Genomic DNA, 22,195 nt, shown 5'->3' with positions numbered 1-22,195 from the left:
GTTATGAAGTGATATATCACTGTGGTTTTCATTTGTATTTCCCATATGATTAGTAATGTTGAGTACCTTTCATCTGTCTGTTGGGCGGCTGTATATATTTCCTTGGGAAAATGTATATTCAGATTCTCTGTCCCTTTTAAAATGGGTTGTTTGGTTTTTCCCTGTTCAGTTATATGAGTTCTTTATATTTTTTGGATATTACCCCTTATCACATACATGATTTGCAAATATTTTCTCCCATTTGGTAGGTTGTCTTGTGATTTTGTTGATGGTTTTCTTTGCTGTACAGAAGCTTTATAGTTTAGTCTCACTTGTTTATTTTTGCTTTTGTTGCCTTTGCTTTTGGTTTCTAAAAGAAACTCTTAAGGACCCAGCTTCCATAGACTGGGGAGCCAAAAACTTCCTCAGCATATCAGTTTAACATATTGCTTTAACTTAAGTTGTGGTTTTTTTTTTTTTCTTCCTCTTTGGAAATTGTTTAGAATTTGCTTATGTTTGGTCACCTTGTGTGAGCCCGAGTTGAAAGAAAAAAAAAATCTCAGATAGTAACTTGGCTTAAAGATATATTTATGGTTCTGAGATATTTCTTCTATATTTTTCAAAGTTATTAGAGTCATTAGATAATTGTTTGCATTTTATTAGTGTGTTTCTGTTTTTATTTTTATTTATTTCTTGGATGCTGTGGGATTTTCTTCCTGCAATGATAATGAGGAAGTAGTGGGGATATAAATAGATTATTTTTTAATATCCCTGTTCAAAAAATTTTATTTATATGATATGAATTTGTGTTGACCATTCTAGTGATGGATTATGAGGATTCTATCTCTGTATATAAAGATTCTATCTCTGTCTCTTTTATAAATTAAAACATAGTTTTTTTAGTCATCTGCATAATTCTAAAAATTGCTCATTACAATTTGTGGTATATGGTGTTGCCAAAATAGCTCTTAGGAACACACCACTATTCCTCAAAGAGGCAAGGAGAGGTGGAGACTGTATTTATAGGATACTCTGGAGACTAATTAAAAATAACTAAAGTGGTAGAAATGTAATCAATTTTGTAATCTCTCTTTTATTAAGGAAACAACCATTCCTATTCCTTTTGTTCCTGTATCTTAGCCTTTTTATTTATTTATTTATTATTTTTTAAAATATTTTATTTATTTATTTGACAGAGAGGCAGCGAGAGAGGGAACACAAGCAGGGGGAGTGGGAGAGGGAGAAGCAGGCTTCCCGCTGAGCAGGGAGCCTGATGTGGGACTCGATCCCAGGACCCTGGGGTCATGGCCTGAGCCAAAGGCAGACGCTTAATGTCTGAGCCACCCAGGTGCCCCATATCTTAGCCTTTTTAAAGCTATTATATTTTTCTCCTTAAGTCTCTAACCTAGGTATCCTTGGTAATATCTTGCAATCCATTAAATAATAAATCAAGGGGCATTTCTTGGAGAGAACCTTCTTGGATAGAGGTAATACTTTTTTAAACACTGATTTTAATCCTGTTTTCTGCCTCTTAAAAAAAACCCAACCTATCCACTTATTTTATATTTGCTAACAAACCTTCATATTTAGATGTACCATTTAGATCTTCCTTAATTTTTGCATAATTTTTGTTTTCCATAACTGAGTGATTCGTTTACATGAGTGAGGTTCAGAGTCTCAGCAATGAGCCCTGAACCAGAAGCAGTGGGTTCATACATAGACCTGAAAATAAATTAGAGTATCAGAGGATTTCAGTGAGATGACAATTTGTAAAAGGTAATCACCAGCCTCTGCGAGATGAAAAGATGGTGTAAAGGAGGGGACTGGGTTGGATAAAAGAATGTCTGAATGAAAATTAAAGTCCAAAAATATTTTTTAAGTTAAAAGTTGTAAAAACATTTATCATTTTATTGGTGTTTTCTTTTTGAATTATTAAGCATTGGTGGAGATTAACAGGTTTCTTTGGGTGTAGTTAAAAGTGCATGAGTATTTACACCTGTTTCTTGTTTAGACTTTACAAGAGTTATTATGCTTATGTAAACAAAACAGAGTTGACCACAGGCAAAATTACTGGAAAAAAATTGCATACTATTTGGAAACTTGGTCCTCCTTTGCTTATGCAGTGTTCTGACATAGTGGGCTTTTTTGTGTTTTAGATGAGGTCTGTCAATGAAAAATGAATGCCCAGTGACTTTGCTGATTACCGTTACAAAGTGAAAGATGAAGAACTGCCATTCATTGCACTTTTGATTAGCTTTATACCTATAAAAGAGTGTATGCTGACCTTGTATTCTCTGTTTTAGAAAATCAAGGATTTCACATTTGAAATGAAGCAAACTGTGTCTGTACTCTTGCTTAAGCTTTAAAAGCAAGTAAACAAAATACCCAAAGAAACAAAATTTTGTAGATTTCTACTTTAAAAAATTTGGCTGTTGGGTGCACTCGATCTTATAAAGATTTTCGACATGAAGCCTGATACCAGTCAACTTTTTTTTTTTTTTTTTAAGATTTTATTTATTCATTTGAGAGAGCGAGATAGAGAGCACACAAGCTGGGGGAGAGGCAGAGGGAGAAGCAGGCTCCCTGCCGAGCCAGCCAGGAGCCCAATATAGGGCTTTATCCCAGGACCCAGAGATCATGACTTGAGCTGAAGGCAGATGCCCAACCATCTGAGCCACCCAGGCACCACCCCCCCAGTCAGCTTTTAATAGACCAAAGAATACTGTAGCAGTTTGAAACTTTACGAGTTATATTTTCTTGTCTAGGTGAGAAGATAATTATATTTTACACATTGGAATTTGTAATTTTCTACTATTAAGCTTAAAAATTCCCATTTGTTAAGCAGGCATATATAAAACGCGTACCATCATTATTGTTGAATAATAATTTTGGTCTGCATATGTGGATAGTATTTACCAATGTGGCTTTTTTTGAGGGTAAATTATTGTTATTGGATAGTCACCTAAAATGTAGGGAAGATGTGTGAATTCTAGCGTAGTGAAAAACTTAGAGGCTTAACTGAAAATATCTAGTTTCCACTTAGAGAGTAATACATTTATATGTTCTTTTTTTTTTGCACAGCTCAACTCATTTGTTTTCTCATTTTATTTTTTAAATAGGACATGGATTATGATATATTCAGTAAACATTTAAATTATCTAGTTAAACAAATTCCTGAAAATCCCACAAATGCCTCATAGTTGAAAGCACATGTAAATTCTAGGCATTTTAGGTTCAGCTTTCCTTGTTTCTGGAATAAGTATTGAGATTAGCAGGATGCCGGAGAAGCTCATGCCTTCAAATCTTGTGTTTATTGGTGGTTGCTGATTCTTGACATCTTTTCATAAAAGCATAATTTGTTTTAGTAAACTAGTTTGTCCCTATTTATCTTTAGTTTGAATTAGAGTTTTTTCCTATCTTACTTACCTAGAGCAAGTTTTGATCAGTAGGTTAATATAGCTCATGAGGGTTGAGAAATACAACCAGGAAGGGCATTGAAACAGGAAGTCTTCAGAATTAAATTTTTAGGCATATGTTAATTATTTTTGTTATGTTTGAAAATTACACTCATGAATCTGCCATTTAATTTAAGAACTAGAACATTACCAATTCTAGTACTCTTCTTCTGTCCTATTCATATGCTTTCTTCTAAAGGGAACCACCGTCTTAAATTTTGAGTTATGTTTTCCTCGCTTTTGTGAAATACAGTTTTACTGTATATGTGTATATATCTCTAAAGAGTTTTGTTTATGTGCCTTATAAAAATGGGTTAATACTGTGTGAACTCCCTACGATTTACTTTTTTTGCCCAAATTTACATTTCTACAAGTCCTCCATTTTGTTGCATGTACCTGTAGTTTCTCTATGTTCACTGATGTAAAATATTCCAGTGTATGATTATGCTACAGCTCATTTAGCTATTCAACTGTCAGTGGGTATTTAGGCTGTTGTCACTTATTTGCCATCATGAACAGTATTGCTAGGAGTATTCCCATACATGTTTTTAGTGATACCGAGTCTTTATTTAGCAACTTTGCATAGACAAGACTTTTGTTTAGACTAGGTATTTTTTTCGCTTAAGAGCAATACTTCAGATCTCTTGTGTATTTTCTATTATATAATTTCTCTTTTCCCCCCCTTTTTGCTCTTTCGTCCTTTTTATTTTGACTTACAGAAAAGCTGTAAGAAATGGACAAATGATTCCCATGTATCCTTCATCGATTTTCTTTAGATGTTACATGTTACCATATTTGCTTTATATTTATTCTTTTTTTCCTTCCTCCTCATTCTCTTATTTTTTTCTTCCTCTTCCTCTTCTCAATATTTATTTAGCATTCTTTTTGTTCCTTACACTGAGGACGTATAGTCAAAATACTGTGTCCCAAACTAACTTGGGTTAATTCTTTTCCCCACCTATCCCTCCCACATTTTATGGTGTGATAAGATTATTCATTTGAAATATGGTTTAGTTCATTTATTACTCTTTATATATTATTTTAGGATTCAATCCCCTTATTCCCCTGCTTGTTGATTTTATTTTTATTTTATTGAGGATGTGAAACATTAACATGGTTCCAGAAATCAGAACCATATTAAAAAACTACACTCATAGAAAAGATATTTCCACCATTTCTCTCTCTGTCTTTCCACTTCATGCCACCTGTCTTTCACCCAGTCTCACTGGTTTTGGTTTTCTTCTCCCTGTGTTTATGACAAATGAGCAGGTGCATATGTCTGCGTCTCTTCATATATTTAAGGACTGTTCGTATATTTTCTTTTTGGTGAATTGTCTGTTTACATTTTTGCCCATTATTCTATAGGCTGTTTTTTTTCTAATATTTTCCTTTTAAGTTTTAAGCATTTCTTATTTATTAGAAATATTAACCCTTACCTGTGTTACATATTCTACATATTTTTTGGTTTATCAGCTTTTTATAATTTTATTGAAGATAATTCTGATACCCAAAAAGTTTGTATATATTCTATAGTCAAATTTGTTAATTTTTTTTTATTGTGTCTGGAATCAAGTTATGGTTAAAAAGCCCTTTCTTACACCCAGGATAAAGAGGAACCCACTCATAGTTTCTTTTAATACTGATATGGTCTAATTTTTTAAGTATTTGAATCTCTGATCAATTTAGAGTTTATTTTTTTGTCTATAATGTGAAGTATGAGTCTAATTTCATCTTTTCCCAAATGGCTATCAGTTGTCCTCACACTGTTTATTAATAAGCCCATCTTTGCCTTAGTGATTTAAAATGCCACTTTTATCATATATCTAAGCTTCATACATACATGGGTCTATTCTGGACTTTCTGGTATATTCTTCTGGTCCGTTTATTGCTGCACCAAATAAATACACTGTTTTATTTATAAAGGGTTTATCATATGTGCTAATATAATTTAAAATACAGTATGTCTTAATAAGGTCAGTAGTATGTTTGAATATAGTTTAATTTAGTATATTATAATGAGGGGGGTAGTATTCTACTTATACTTTTTCATTTTTAGTATTTTCCTGCCCATATTTGCATTTTTGCTTTTCCATGTGATGTTTAGTGTCCATTTGTCTAGTTTGTTTATAAAAAAGCTTATTGATACTTTTATTGGAATTATATTAGGACTAATAAATTAACTAAGGGAGGGTTGACATCTTTATGATGTTTAGTTTCCCTATCCAGCTTCAAGAGATCTTTTCCTTTGTCAGGTCTATCCTTGAGTCTTTTAGAAGTGTTTTAAATGTTTTTGTCGTATTTCCTCTTAAATTTGTAACTATTTTATCATTGTTGCTATGGAAAATAGTATTCTTCTGTACCATTATATACTCTAAATGGTTAATGTTTTTACAAGTAAATGCTATTTTCTGTATGCTGTGTTTAAGTTTATATCCTGCTACTTTACTGAATGTATGTATTATTTTAGTTAGTAGGGACATGAAATAGTTTTCCTCCTTTTCCTATTTTTATGCTTCTATTTAATTTCTCTTGTCTAACACCTTGGCTCATGCCTTTAGTGGAATGTTCAGTGGCATGGAGATAGTAGTCATCCTTGTTTTGCTCCTATTCATAAAGGAAACAACTTTAGTTGTTTAGCTGACTTTAGGACTAAGGCCTATATCATATTAAGAAAGTGTCCATCAATTCCTGTTTAAAGTGTTTTTTACAGACATGGGTATTCAGTTTTTGTCAGAAGCATTTTCAGAGTCTTGGAAATAATCATATACTTTTTCTCTTCCAATATATTAATATGGAAATTTTTGTTAAAGAATTCCTTTATAGTGAACCAGCCTTGCATTACTAGAACAAATCTGACTTGTTCATTGCATGTCATTCTCTCAATATGGTAGTGGATTTTTTTTACTAATATTTTATTTACAACTTTGTCATTATTTATAAGTGATACTCTAAAAATCTCTAATGATTCTTTTTGTACTGTCTTTATCAAGCTTAGCTATCAGTGTTGTGTTAATGTTATGTAATGTTAATGACATTTTGACATTTTCCTTTACTTTCAATGTTCAGCAACAATTTTAGAGCATTGGATTATCCATTCTTTGAGTTTTTGGTAGAAATTTTCTTGAGTGCTTTACCTGTGGGGTAGGTGCCTAACTTTTTTCCCCAAGGCAGTTGTTCTATTTTTGAGTGTTTTTGTTTTGTTTTGTTTTGTTTTTAGCTCTAATCAGAACAACTTATATAAGCTGTATTTCTGTGGAAAATTGCTTATTTTATCTAGATTTTTCAAATTTACTTAGAAGTCTACAAAGGAGTTTTATTACTAAAAAATTGTTTTGTTTTATTTTCGCCTGGTCATATAATTTGTGTATTTGTACTTCCCCTTTTTTATTTTTAATTAATTAAGTACTATTTTTATTCTTTTTAGAAATTCAGGATTTTTTTTAGAAATTAGATAGATTAATTAGATTTACTTTTCTTCTTAATCTACTTCTGTCTGCATTATCTTTGTTTTCTTTATTGTGCTTTTTAAATTTTCTTTACTGTTTCTTTTTAGTTTATGACCTGGGAATTTAATTCACTGATTTTTAAAAAATGGATTGAAGTGTTCAAGACTATAGATTTTTTCCTAGTCATTGCTTTATTTGTATCCCATTATTATATATAATGTTTTAATTATAGTTATTTCTTAGAAATTCTGTCATATGTTGATAGTGGGACATTTAAATTATATTATGGTTGGGTGGTAATGGAGCAGGTGAAAAGATTCCTGGATAAGCTTGTTTTGAATGTTGACAAATGATAATTTCAGTGGCAACTTCCATTTACTGAATATTTACCATGTACCTGTCTGGTACAATGAAGTGATTATATACATCATCTGAGCTAAGCTGTATAGCTTTGTTCTGAGCTACACATTATTTCCCCATTTTCAGAAGAAGAAACAATGGCTTAGAGGGGTTTATGTAATTTGTCCAAGTCTGCATGACGAGTAAATTGTTACTGTTTAAATTTGAATCCATTTTTGACTCCACACCTATGACTTTTACTTAGGCAGTATATTGTGAGGTCATAGAGGTATTGAACTGTATGGCATAATTAGAACTGTTAGTAACACAGTGTGACTGGAGTGAGGTTGGCACTTAATTTCTGGCTTGGCAAATAGTTCTTTGGGGTACTATTAACTAAGATGGAAAACATGAAGCAAGGCAGCTTTATGTAAGATAATGGGTAAGTTTGACATACCTGCTAGACAGCCTAAATGGAACTGTCTGGTAGTTAAAGTTGAGTATATGGATCTGGAGGTCTGCACGTGGTTGGTGCTTAGAGATGTGAATTTAGGTGTCATTAGCTTACAGGTCATAATCTAAATAATGGATTTTCAAAGTGGTAATAATGTGGATATTGGGAAGTGGACATTGGGAACAATGAAACTTAAGATTGAGTGGAGAAAGAATCTGAAAAGAAAACAAGGACAAAATAGTCAAACTGTTAGGAGGAAATCTAGGAGATAATGGTATTGCAAGTGCCAACGGAGGAGGTTCAGGAGCAAGGAGGGGCACTAGTAGCAAGTGCTCCTGAGAACTAAAGAAAGAATGATCAAGTAAGACGTGTTCATTTGATTAATAGTAACTGAAAGGAAAATTAATATCTTAAATGATGGGTCCACTGGAGTGATGAGGGGTGGGAGAGGAAGAAAAAAAATGGAAACAAATCATTTGGAGACAAGAAATTTGGTTATAAAGGGAAAGTGTGATAGGGTGGCAGTAGCTCGTGGAAATATGAGGTTGCGGTCACAAGTGTGAGGTCCCCCTTTTCCTACTTTCCTCCCTCAACCTCTCCCTTCCTCTTTCCTTATGTATCGCTTTCCTTTCTTTCCTCCTACATCCCCTCCCTTCCATTATTCTACCTACTTTTCCTTCTGATGTACTTGACCATTTAATGTTATAGGATGAGAATTTAACTTGGGACAATATGATGTCTTAGATTATAGCTATAAATATGAGTGACATATAAAGAGATTTAAAAATGTTCAGGTATTAGATCAGAATGATATTTTTAAAAAGATTTTTATTTATTTATTAGAGAGAGAGAGAGAGAGAGCATACAAGCAAGGAGAGGGGCAGAGGGAAAGGGAGAAGCATCCCCGCTGAGCAGGGAGCCTGCCGTGGGGCTGGATCCCAGCACGCTGTGGGACCATGACCCGAGCCAAAGGCAGATGCTCAACTGACTGAGCCGCCCAGGCACCCCAGATCAGAATGGTATTTTTAAGAGTTTCTTGAACCCGGGATCATAGTCACACATACCTTTTATGCCCAGAAATAAACATAATTGTCCAACAAATTTTAATGATCTTTGAAGTAATAATGAAAATGATATCAGCACAGTGCTAAATGTTTTACATATTTTAGTCAATTTAAGTCTCATCAGCAACTCTATGCCAATTTTACAGGCAAGGAAACTAAGGGAAGTTAAACTTGCCGATCGTTTTACACCTGGTATGACACTATGGGTCTAGAGTCTATGCTGTTAATTACAAGCCTTATTCCCTCTTACTGTATAATAGTACTCATTTTCATGCCTTTAAAAGTTCATTAGGAATATTTTTATTATAAATTATAATTCAGAATTAGAAGTAGACTATTTTGACATTTTAAAGAAATATGTTAGCATACAGAATAGTGAAGATTAGAAAAAAATTATTTCTGGGAAAGATATATCAAGTACAAACATGAATTGAAATTCCAGTTTTCTGTATTTTAGTTAAAATAGTGACATGCTTGTGGAACAAGGTAGAATACCTTATCCAGTATGGCACATAGTATCTTAAAAACTCGGTATTGCAACATAATAGTGTATGTGAGATAATTGAATGATCCCATAGGGTGCCAATCAGAAATTGATATATTCCTTAGTTTTTAAATACCTAATTACCTTATAAATGTCTTTCTTTAGGGAAAAATGCAATTTCCATTGTGAGCTGCCTTCCAGAATTTATGGTAGAACTTCGCTGACGTTGCTACTGATGCCAATGTGGAATAAAGGTCTTTATAATTTAGAAAGCCAAAACATAGAAAGAGATTACTGCTAAAAATGATTTACTCTTCTTAAACTTTAAAACACATAATTCAAATATATTTGAATTTTTAGAAAGAAATTTGAGAATATAGTAATAATACGTATAATCTTTTTATTTTGCCCTTATCGGTATTTTTGTCTTATTTCATCTTAGCAGTCAGCTTTCTTTTCATGACCTTTGTATTTGAACCTAATCATAATCTAATAATAATTTGTTGTCAAACTAATTATAGGATTCTATTTCAACATTACTTTCTTGTAGAAACAATTCAGCAAACTAAAATTGATCTTAACATGAAAATTCTTTTGCTTGTTACAAAAGAAGAAGTTAATACAGAGGCAGTTGGATTAGCTATTTTATTTTTTTAAAGATTTTATTTATTTGAGAGAGAGAGAGCATGTGTGGTGGGGGCATAGGGGCAGAGGGAGAGGGAAAGAGAGACTCTCAAGCAGACTTCCTGTGGATCGTTGAACTGGATGTGGGGCTTGATCTCATGACCCTGAGATCATGATCTTAGTTGAAATCAAGAGTCAGACGCTTAACCGACTGAGCCACCCAGGCGCCGTGGATTAGCTATTTTAAAGTAGTTATTCTTCCTCTTAACTCAGTTTATTGTAATACATATTTCATTGAGTTGACTTGCCTCTGGGTCATAAGGTACATCTGTCTTGTTCACTGTCTCTTCTCCATGCTTAGTGCCTGTGGCGGGCATTGGTAGGCATGCTAGTGCTTTTTCTTAACTGAATAAATGGATAATATATTTGAATGCTTTCTCTCAGTTGGAAATTCACTACTTATGGTAATGTGTTATTATGTAAACACTATGACATTAGTAAACTGTTTTGTTGTCTGGGTCTCGTGGAAATGTCATGATAAATTTAGAAATACTAGTTTTAGATTTTAGATAATGGTCCCCGAGGAATAGTCATAGAATCTTCATTTTGTTTCATTGCTTTTACTTCCCTTACCCTTTTCTCTTCCCTTTCCTCTACTCTCTTTCTTCCTTTCAACCTATTCTTGACTTTCTCTTGGATAATCCTTCATTTATTTATTTTTTCTTTAGTATCTGGAGTACTGGACCATGACCATGCTACTTCAGTTGGCTGCCTCTCTTCTGAGCCCATCATTTCATCACCAGAAAATACACACACAGACAGCAGCATTGTCAGTCAAACTGTTCCTAAAGCACAGGTAAAGACAAGTGTATTTTTATAAGAAGCTTACAGACTTAAAAAATTAGAGGTTTAAATAAAGCTTTTCGGATTGATTTTTTTTTTTACTTATTTTTATGAAAGAAGTATTTTTGTAGATATTTTAACTTTGAGGCTAATATCTGGAATTCAAAAAACTGAATAATATGTTTGTTTTGTGGCATAATTGCAAAGTTTTTGAGTAGCCGTAGTTACCAAAATACAGTTTAAGTGTATCATTTATTAAAATTGTCTTAGCTTTGCGTTTCAAATCTTCAAAACTTCAAAAGAAAAAATAATTACAAAAAAATAATTATTTCTCTTTTCAGGGAAGCTTAACCTGTTTTTTTAGGTATTAGAGTGTTCATTTTAATTTTAGAGTAAAAACCAAAAAGATAGCAGTCATTGGGTTTATTCATTCAAATATTTATTAATCCAGGCATTGGGCTAGATGCTGCAATTAGTCCAGATTTCCAAAGTACAGTACACAATCTTGAGTCACCTGTTATCTTTGAGTGAGTGATTGATGATCAATTAGTGGTTATTAATAGAGAGTGATTGATGATCAATTAGTGGTTATTAATAAATTTCAAATTCTGATTTATAATTTAAAAACACAAATTCTGGATGTTTGTATAAATTTAAGAACTGGTGAGTATCAGATGTGTCTATACTTAATTATATGCTTTCAAGCATAAGAAAATGTTTTAAGTTTTTTAGTGCTTTGCTTGCAAAATAATAAATGCTTTAGACTCTAAAGTTTAGAGGGAATTTTGTTTCTTAGCTGCAAAAATCAGGTTGTTGTAACAGTTTGAGGTCTTCTGTTGATTTACTTAAAGGGTGAAATAATTTCAGAACCTTTGCTACAACTTAATTTCCAAATGTGGTTTCTGGTGCCCTTTGGATGTTTTCATTATTGGTACAGTGTAAACTTTCCCCTCTTGTGTATTTTTTTTTTTTTTTTTAATGTGGTTTAGATTCAGCAATCAACACACACTCATCTGGATATCTCACTTTTTCCATTGGGTTTAAATGATGAGAAAAGTAATGGAACAATTGCTCTTGTGGATGATTCTGAGGATCCTGGGGCCAATGTATCAAACATACAGCTTCAGCAGAAAATTTCAAGTCTGGAGATTAAGCTCAAAGTTTCTGAAGAAGAAAAACAGAGAATTAAAAAGGTATATTTACATTTGCCTAAAAAAATAAATGTTTGAGTTGCATAGACTCGAAATTTGATATAATCCTAATCTGATTAAAAACTCATGAGTGGAAGAAGATGCTGTCTTCCCTTGGCTATAGATTTAAATTAGTTTTGTGAATTTATCATTTAGAAAAGTCTTTGATAAGCAATGGCTAGTCTTAGATCCTTACTTTTAAAGATGAACATCTGCTACCAAATTTTTTCCTCTAATGCTTTTCTTCTGATTTATTTTTATTTACTTTGAAAACAGGTAGTGTTGTATTTCTTATACTGTAACATTGACTTGTCCCTATGGGAAGTTAGGCAGCATGGGATATTTGACAAGAGTACTTAGATATATAGCTGTTTTGGTAAATTATTTATTTATGTTCTCATTTCTCTTTCCTATAAATATATCTATAATTTGCAAATTTATAGAAAATATATGTAGATATGTAGAGATAGTTTGTGCTGATTACAGTTAGTTTAGATGCTATTCATTTATTAGTGTGAATAATTTTAGTGTTATATCAATGTTAATATAGGTCTGGAAATGAGAGTGGGCCATACAATCTGTAATAGTGTTGAGCTTTAAACCATACTTCCTGTAAGTGCTTTCCTTACCAAATATTTTCTGGTGTGTTCATTGAAAAAACTGAATATATTTTATGCCATCAAATATTATACAATTTATGCTTGGATTTTTCTTTTAGGATGTGGAATCATTGATGGAAAAGCATAGTGTCTTAGAAAAAGATTTCCTTAAAGAAAAAGAGCAAGAGGCCATTTCTTTTCAAGATAGATACAAAGAACTTCAGGTAAACCCTGTGAATTTAAAATTTAATATGCAGGCCTTTTGCAGAAGCATGTAATATAATTTCAAAAAAGTGTTTAATAAATACTCAATGAAGGATCAGATGCTTGCTTCAATATGTAAAATATTGACCAATGGATGAAATTAATGATAAATGCCATTTTGAAAAGTATGTATTTGTGAGAAGCAATGAGGGTTAGTTGAGACTCAATTTGATGAAAGATATTGCTTCTGATGGATGAAACTTAGAAATCGATATTCTGATTTTTCTTACTGTGATTACATTTGAAGAGTTTGGAATCCTGTAACTTCCAAAGTGAGGTATTTAACCTTTTTCATAAATTGTAATCAATGTCTCCTCTTCTCCCCAAATTTCCTTAATAAACTTGTTTCTTCTGCAGTCTTTACCATCTCAATAAATGGCAGCTCTGTATTTCCAGTTGCTAAGGCTGATACCCACATTTACCCCATGTCTGTTCCTTTATCACAACTTGTTGGCTCTACCTTCAAAATGTCCAGGTTTTGATTGTCCTTAAGGTCCCTGCTACCCCCCTATACTAAGCCATCCTTATTTCTCCCTTCGAATACTAAAGGATCTTCTAACTAATCTTTTTGCTTCTGTCATTGCCCACTTATAGACCATTCTCCACATTGCAGCCACTGTAATCTAATACTTAATAAAGCTGATCGTGTCCTTTCTCTGCTCTGAAACCTTCATGGCTTCTCATCTCACCCCAATTAAAAGCCAAGTAAGTCCTTAAAGTGGTTTGCAAGGCACTGCATTCTCTTTTATCCCCTCTCCCCATCTTTTCCCTGACTCTCTCTCCTCAGTCATTGTGCCTTATCCCCATGTCTGGAACACTCTTCCCTCAGTTTTCTTCATGGTTTCCTTTTTTATATCATTCAGATCCCTGTGCAAATATCACCTTATCAGAGAAGACCTTTCCAGACAATGCTGACACCCCTGTCAACCTTCCCAAATTCTGTTTTGTTTTTCTCCATAGCACTTTGTACATCTGACAAACTATATATTTACTTGTTTATTTGCCTAGACCGTTTTAATGGTCTCCTAAGTGGTCTTCTAGCCTCTACCCTTGTTCTTCTCCCTAATGAGTTTTTATTTCAGCAGGTAATGTTTTTAAAAATGTAAATCAAATCATTTCCCGACCTCAATTCTCAGTCTCCTTCCAATGTAAATCTTCTGGCTTCTCCAATTTTTCCAGCTATTTACTTACACCAAACTTCTTACTTAATAAGATTCAGGTGAATGTGTGAGTCTGTGTTGGGGAGGGCATTTCTTGGCTGTCGGAGTGGTGAGTGGAGGGAAATATTTTGTGATTCATTCACAGTGTCTCTGACTGGAATGCTCTCCTATCTGCAAAGCTTTGTCGAAAAAAAAAAAAAGAAAAAAGAGAAACTTGAAAATAAGGGAGAGGGTGAGCTGTGTTCTTTCAGTGTCTTATGGGGATATTGTTTAATAGACTTCGGATTATTTAGGAGAATGTACTTTATTTGACTTGCTGTTTACTATCGATTGTAAGTCTCAGATATATTGACATTACATGTTAATTAATTTTTTCCCAGAAGAACGTTAAGTCATTTCTATTAGAAAAGATAACTTCAAAAATACTCTTTATTGACCTGTAGGACATTGGCCAGTTTTGTCTCCAACCTAGCACTCTTTCTTAGTCTAACACACCATTATTTAAATTATATATATATATATATATATATATATATATAAAAGATATATACATATCTTCAAATGCTCTTTGAATCAGTCTTAACATTCATTTATTAATAAGTGAGTAGAATAAATCTTTGGCGTATGTTCAATTTATATTTACATGAGTCCCATTTTAACTTTTTGAATATTATACTTTTAATAACTCTCACTGAACCCTAGCTTCCTTCAAATACCTGCTCAAATGCTACCTTCTTGTGGATGCTTTCCTTGACCATGCAATAGAAAAGAAGACACTGTGTAAATGCTTAGCATTTCCTAGCTACCTTTCCTTGCTTTTTCCCTCCTCCTCATAGCATTTTTTTTCACCTGTTATTTTGTTTTAATTTGGTTATGTTTTGTTTTCTCCCACCAGAATGTAATTTTTTATGAAGTTAGGAACTTTCTTTCCTAGTGCTTGAGTCATATCTGGCATATAGTATGGGCCCACTTAATATTCTTGAATGAATGAATGAATTCACTAATACAATGCAGCCTGTTCCCCAAGGGCTAATTATGTTGTGTACAGCCACACTTACCAGCCCCATATTTGGAATTATAGTGTTTATTGGAAGATGCAGTACTGAATAATGAGAGTACTTTATATATTTTTTTCTGCCTATAATGAGTGACTTATTCTGGGCCCTTTAGTGAGACATACACCTTTGCAAATTCAGTTTCAGTTTCTCAGTCTATTAATGAGAACAGTAACATACTTGAGATACCACCTAAGACCTCACATACACTTTGAGCTTTTCACAATAAAGACCAATATAAATCCCAAGTGGCATTATCATGGTTGTTGTACTGCTTTTACTGTTAACGTGATAATATAAGAGTAACAAATTGAGTCTTCAAAACTCATATTCAATTTAAAAAGACTTTTTATAGGAAGCAGTACTTCCAAAGAAAACTTTTTTCAGATGATTTTACTTCCACACCAAGAAGGGTCTCTCTCCTTTTTATACCACGTGAATAAAAGGGTAAACTGACTTATGGAGTATCTTATCACCTTGGCCAGATAACTGATAGGAAAAAGTACTGGGAGGTCTCATAGCCAAACTGAACTAAAAGGCAAGCATGCTATTTAGCAAAGCTTTTTGTTGTTGTTGTTATAGTTCTGTAGGTACTTGTTCTGTACATTATTTCTGCAATCTGTTTTCTTCCTGTTGTTCAGTTTGAATAATTTTTATTGTTCTATCTTGTAGTTTACTGATTCTGCTTTTGAGTCAGTTCTTCGCTATTAGTTTTGTATTTTTCAGTTTTAAAATTTCTATTTGGTTCTTTTTTTTTTCTTTAAGATTTTATTTATTTTTGCGAGAGAGAGAGAGGGAGAAAGAATGAGTAGGACCAGTGGGGAGGGACAGAGGAAGAAGCAGACTCCCCCTGAGCAGGGAGCCCGATGTGGGACTCGATCCCAGGACCCTGGGATCATGACCTGAGCTGAAGGTAGGCGCTTAACCAACTGAGCCACCCAGGCACCCTCTGTTTGGTTCTTTATATCTTCTGTATCTTTGCTGAAACTTTCTTTTTTTCCTCATGTTTCAATCATGTTCATAATTACTTATTTAAGCAATTTTATGATGGTTGCCTTAAAATCCTTGTCAAATAATCTTAACATTGGTGTCAGCTTATTGTTCTCTGTTCATGGTCTTTTCTTATTCAAGTTGAGGTTTTCCTGATTCTTGGTGTGATGAGTGGTTTTAATTATATCCTATGCATTTTGGGTATTTCATATGACTCCTTGGATCTTAATTAAATCTGGTATTTTAACGGGTCTCTTGACACTGCACAGTTAGGGGAAGGTAGACGCCACTTTGTCATTGTCAGGTGCAGGTTTCCTACTTAGCTGCCTTTGACATTCTGGGTCAAAAGGGTGCCTTTTAATCCTGGGAAAAAGTGGGATTTCAAGCCCCCGATCAGCCTTGGTTGATACAACCCTGCTTGGTAGGAGGAGTGTGGGACGGGAAGCCTTGTTACCTCTTAAACGGTTATAAAAGTTCTGACTCCCCACTCAGCTTTTTCTGACACAGGAAAGGAGAGAGAGAGAGCCTCCTTATGTCTGGATGGGGATTCAAGTTCAAAAAATGCCTCCCAACTTGGTTTTCTCTGCTATCACCTAGAGGGCAGTGGGGGTGGGATGGGAAACCTCCCCACAGCTGGTCAAGGTGGAAGTCTGGGCTTAGCACTTTGGCCGTGGCTCACAGAGATGGTTGTGGGGTCATATTTTTTTTCCGTGGGTTCGGCTGTCATCAGGCCATTTATTACCTACAAGTTTTTTGTTCTGCTGAGTTGCCCCTACCATGGTCCTTTGGCTAGAGAGGAAGGGCTTTTCTTGGGGTTGTTGTTTGTGCCCACTGGTATTTCCTGGTTGCTGGCCATTTCATTACCCAGCTTGGGATGTATGAGGCTAAAAGAAAACTCACAGAACGGAATAATGTATCATTCTCTTTTGTCCCAGGTCTCTCCCTAGATCTCTCTTCTTGCCACCTTCTAGAATCATCTTACATTTGTTTTAAATACAGTGTCTAGGTGTTTTAGCTGTACTTTTTGAGAAAATAGGGAGATATGCACCTACTTCATCTTAGTCTATAAGTGTACTAGAAAGGAACATTCTAAATTTTAAATATTCTTTGTTGTAGCTACAGCAGGAAACTAACTTCAGTCTTAAAATACATTAACTTAAAGCAGATATTTTGAGTAAATTTTTTTAAGGAAATAGTTTACATAATCAGTTTTTGGAGTCCTTGTAAATAGAGAAAGGGCAAGTAAAAATATGGATAACTCAAACTGGGAAATAACTCATAAGTCTCTATTTTTGCTTTATACTTACCAAGTTCGTGCATGTATAGGTGTATGTGTTAGACTTTCTGGAAATGTATTTTCGATAAAAATATTTAAATTATATTGTACAGACCAGATTCATTAAGAATTTAGAAAATCTTGGGCTTCACTATTTGACCTCCTTTTCTTGTAGTCCACTTCTTTCTGGGGATATAGCCTTTTTTTCAAACTGATACAAAGGTAGTTCAATCTGATAATTTTTTAGGAATAAGAGATGTTATTTTTTTTTTTTAAAGATTTTATTTATTTATTCATCAGAGAGAGAGAGAGAGCGCGAGGCAGGGGGAGCTGCAGGCAGAGGGAGAAGCAGGCTCCCTGCTGAGCAAGGAGCCCAATGCAGGACTCAATGCCAGGACCCTGGGATCATGACCTGAGCTGAAAGCAGACGCTTAACTGACTGAGCCACCCAGGCGTCCCAGGAATAAGAGATGTTATTAAATTTGTGTCAAAAGAGGCTACTGTATGCTAAATATATATATAGGATGAAATATTAGCAAAAGTGAGTTTTTAAGTAGTGGATACTTATTAAATTTCTTCCTTGAATTTATGGCTTGCCAGTCGTTCTTCAGATATCTGAAAGTCAATATATTTTCTGAAGAGTATGGCAATCCATATATTTTCTATATTAAAACATATAACGTACAGATCTTCTAAATATTTGTGGAGCTTAATGAAATAGAAAAAGTTTTCTGTTATTTATGATGACAGGGATAATATATCGGTGCCTATCTCTCTGTGGTATCTTAAGTAAAAAAAACCATTCAAGAATACAAAGAGATAGTATTGACAAGACTAGATTAAATTAGCTGAGAAAACTTTCTCTTAAAAAATGTTAGTATGCTTATGTGTTTATAAGAATAATATGTTTATTGTGAAAAATATGGACAATTCGGAAAAATAAAAATAAAACAAAATTCATACCTATTCATCCCCATAAACAATCCAGGTGTTTTCGTGGGATCTCAAAGTGGAGAGCTTAATTTTTCAGTTTTGCAAATAAATCTACTTCTACTTAGACCATTGTTGGGTGTGCCTTTGTTAAGGTTTTAGTCTAATCAGAGAAAGAGTAATTAATAAATGTAAGGTTTGTAAAACCTTAAATAAGCTCTTTCTTTTTTTAAAAAAAAACAATAATAACTATTGCAGAGAACTCGAACAGTGTTGTTTTATGTGATATGGTCTAATTGCCAGGATAGGTGGAGGGGTGTGAATGTGCCTGTAAGAGAAGGAAATAAGGAACACTGTGAACTCTGCAGTACAATGAGGGTATACACTACCTCTCCTTTCCTGTTCTGTCCAGGGTGTGTAGCCCAACGAGAGGAAGAAAAGTGAGTCATGCTGCATTTGTCAGAGGTAGCTATTTAAAGGACTTCTCATGAAACTTGGAGAATCATCTTAGTACACCTTGGATTCCAATTTCTTTTGTGTTCTTTTTCTGACTCCCATAGCAAATTGGTCTGCATGTGTGACGAGCACTGAAGAAACTTGGCAGCTTATCAGGTCTCACCTGATAATAATAATGCTACCACATTTAAAAAATTGAATTAACAGATGCAATTGGTTATTAAATTATCATCTCTGATAGTTGTCAGAATTGGTAGCTATGACTAGCTTTGGGAATTTTCTGTATAAACTTTTTAAAGACTGGGCCTATTCTTCCAAATGCCATTTCCTATTGAAATGCATCCTGGTTATAGTATGTTGATTTTTCTGTTTGAGAATTAATTAAAACAAAACAAAAACAGTTAAGTGAAAATACAGCATTTCATTTAATAGTGTTTAAATTGACCTCATAAATGGATTTATACTGCTTCAGGTTACTACCTATATTCTGTTGCTGATTTCACAGGTTATATTAATTAAATATGAATAGATAGCATTCTTTTTTCTTTTTAAAGAATTTATTTATTTAGAGAAAGAGAGAGAATGCGAGTGGGGGGATGGAGGGGCAGATGCAGAGGGAGAATCTTAAGCAGACTGCGCACTGAGCGTGGAGCCCTACCTGGGGCTCAGTCTCACAACCCCAAGATCATGACCTGACCCGAAACCCAAGAGTTGGATGCTCAACTGACTGAGCTACCCAGGTGCCCCGAATAGATATTATTCTCAGTGTTTTTGTTTACTTTTTCAAAGTGAATGCTAGTCAGGTGTTGGACACTTGGGCCCTTAGCCAGAGGCTATTATGATTATTGTGCTTTATGGCACTTGGCTGAGGGTAGATTTGAGCAGTGGCTTGATACTTCTGAGCATTTAGCCTGATGACCCAGTATGTGAGGAATTAACTAGTTCTGCATAGGTAACCCAAAATGTAGTTGCAGTCCCACCAAGAAGTAGAGTGTGCTAAAGGAAATACAGATTAAGCATATCTTGAAGACATCCTGTTCACTCACCTGTCTTTAAGAATGATTAACAGCATTATGAAGAGGAGGAAAAAAATGAAAGGAAAATAAAAATTTTATGTTCTGTTTGGTCTCATAAGCCTTTCATTTAACACTGTATATTTTAGATTAGGTAAGATACTGGGAAATGAATAAATTTCAGTTGTTATAAAACCTACCCTCTTTATAACCCCTATAACGGGAGAGTCATTATGACAGATGCATCTAAAAATTTTCTTTCTTATTCCAAAATAAATTGAATTCTCAAATCCATTGTAAATTTGGAAGACCTTTTTGTCAAACTGTATTAGAACAATAAGCATTGAAGCAAAAGGTTTATGTATTTTTTTAAAAAGTTTATTCAAGACAAACTGGAAGAATTATATATGAAAATAAGCAACATTTTAAGGGTATTTTACTTAATATGTCAGTTATACATTTCTTGAAAAATAAGACTTTTAGGTCAAAGTAATACATTTAAAATATTGGTTTATGTAGTAGTTTTCACTAATTTCTTCATTTTTTTCTCTTTTACTTCACTGATTTGACTGCCTTTAGATTTTAAAGCAGTAGTCCTTAATCATGGCTCACATTAGAATCTCTAGGAAAGGCTTTAAAAAATGCTCAAGTCCTATCCCACACCGGTTAAATAATGTGTTCAAGTGGTTCAAACATCAAAAGTACATATAGTAAAAAACATATACATACAGTGAAAAGCCTACTCCTCACCTATGCACAATCCACCTAGTTCCTGGTCCTCTCAACAGGTAACCACTGTTGGTTTATTTTTATCCTCCCAGAGTCTTTTATGGTGAATACAAAAGGGATGGATAGATGAATGAATGAATGAATGAATGAATGAACAAATCCTCCATCCTCCTTTTTTTTTTTAAAGATTTTATTTATTTATTTGAGACAGAGAGTATGAGAGACAGAGAGCATGAGAGGGAGGAGGGTCAGAGGGAGAAGCAGACTCCCTCCCGAGCAGAGAGCCCGATGTGGGACTCGATCCCGGGACTCCAGGATCATGACCTGAGCCGAAGGCAGTCGCTTAACCAACTGAGCCACCCAGGCGTCCCCTCCATCCCCTTTTTATACAGATGGTAATATACTAAGTACACTTTAGTTAATTATTTTTACAAATTTCCCCCTCCCCCACCTTATTTAAGAGTATTTCTTGGAGGCGCTGTCATAGTGGCTCAGTAAGAGATTTCTTACTCAGTTTTCTTTTTATGGGTATCTGAATGTATTATTCCATTTTTTTTCTATTATGAAGTATTGCTGTCAAAGACTTAATTTCAATCTAATTTTTCTGTTAATTATTAACTTTCTTTTTAGACAAACTTCTCATTTGTTGTTCTTTAAAGTCAAATAATTTTATTGGAATATGTCCTGGTATTGGTCAGTCTGGGTTGATTTCTCTAGATTCACAGTGTGTCCCTTTAATATATATAGATTCAATTCCTTTTTTAGAATTTCAAGGGGTTTTTCTTAAATTATAAATTTAATTCTTGTTTTATTTCCTATTTTTTTCCCTTCTGGTGACTCGTGTGTGTTGAATCCTTTTCATTGCTTCATTTCTTTCTGTTCTAAAGCATGTTTCCCCTTTTATTTTATTTCTCTTAAGGTATTTTCAGTTTAGCTTATTTGATCTTGTGTTCTTTTTAGTTTAGTGATCATTTCCGAAATGATTCATTCTGTCATAATTCTTTTCTGAAATTTCTCCTATCATTTGAGTCTTTCTGTAAAATGATTTATGTTGCTCCTTGGTTTATCACTTTCATAATATCTTTTAGTTTGCTTTGAAATATAAGTGTAGAGTTTTAAATTTCTTTTTTAATAGACATTTTTGCTGGGCTTTTATTTTCTGTAGGGCTGTGGTTCTATTCCTTCTTTTACATATATAATATTCTATGGGATTTGGCTTTAGTACTCTTCTGTTATTTGTTTTTCTATGGCATTAGTTTCCTTGACCTTTTAAAAGAGAGGAGTGATTGAAGATAGTTTTATCCCCTCATGATTCTGTAGTGCTCTAATGTTTTTGTCAGATTAAAAAATTATTGCCACATTTACAGATTTTTCTGACTCTCTTCCCATCTTCCACTTCTGTCTCAAAACCCTCTTTTACTTCTCTCTTTAGTCTCTGGCTTGTTCAGTTTGGATTCTCTTCCCAGCTATTTCTCCTCAGTCTGGAGCTTTCTCCTGAAAGTAGATAGTGTTTATCAGACCCAGAGTATCCTGGGCCATTGATACCTTACTGAGGACCACTTGTACTTACTCCCTGTTGGAATGTATGGGCCCTTCAGTTTCAGCTGCTGTCCTCATGTTGGCCTGCTGACCTCTCTGGTTACTGTCTGCTAGCTATTTTGGAGTTCCCAGGTCTGCCTGATACTCTGTTGCTTTCATCTTTCTTCTTGCACAGAATCTGTTGCCATGCACGTCTTGGGAAGATTCAACATTTATCTTTCCTTGCTCCCATTTGGGCATTCATAGAAACACTGTGACATCTGTTTTTGTGATAGCTATTGAATATGAGTTTTTGTCGATTTCTTA

At 34.0% G+C, this 22,195-nt stretch overlaps 1 protein-coding gene across 4 annotated transcripts in view; it reads left to right on the top strand.

The window, feature by feature from the left end:
• The window catches only part of CCDC91 (coiled-coil domain containing 91), a 344,660-nt gene that overhangs the window by 96,203 nt on the left and 226,262 nt on the right, over positions 1-22,195 (top strand). For all 4 annotated transcript variants that reach the window (XM_035027989.1, XM_035027987.1, XM_035027988.1 and 1 more), the window contains exons 4-6: positions 10,574-10,701; positions 11,678-11,881; positions 12,597-12,701. In XM_035027989.1, the coding sequence (XP_034883880.1) occupies positions 10,574-10,701; positions 11,678-11,881; positions 12,597-12,701 (437 nt within the window). The remainder of the gene's footprint in view (positions 1-10,573; positions 10,702-11,677; positions 11,882-12,596; positions 12,702-22,195) is intronic.

This window comes from Mirounga leonina, unplaced genomic scaffold (genome assembly GCF_011800145.1).
Source record: "Mirounga leonina isolate KUSES-001 unplaced genomic scaffold, KU_Mleo_1.0 Mir_201, whole genome shotgun sequence".
In the NCBI taxonomy this organism is placed as follows: domain Eukaryota; kingdom Metazoa; phylum Chordata; class Mammalia; order Carnivora; family Phocidae; genus Mirounga; species Mirounga leonina.
This window is presented reverse-complemented; position numbering and strand designations above follow the sequence as displayed.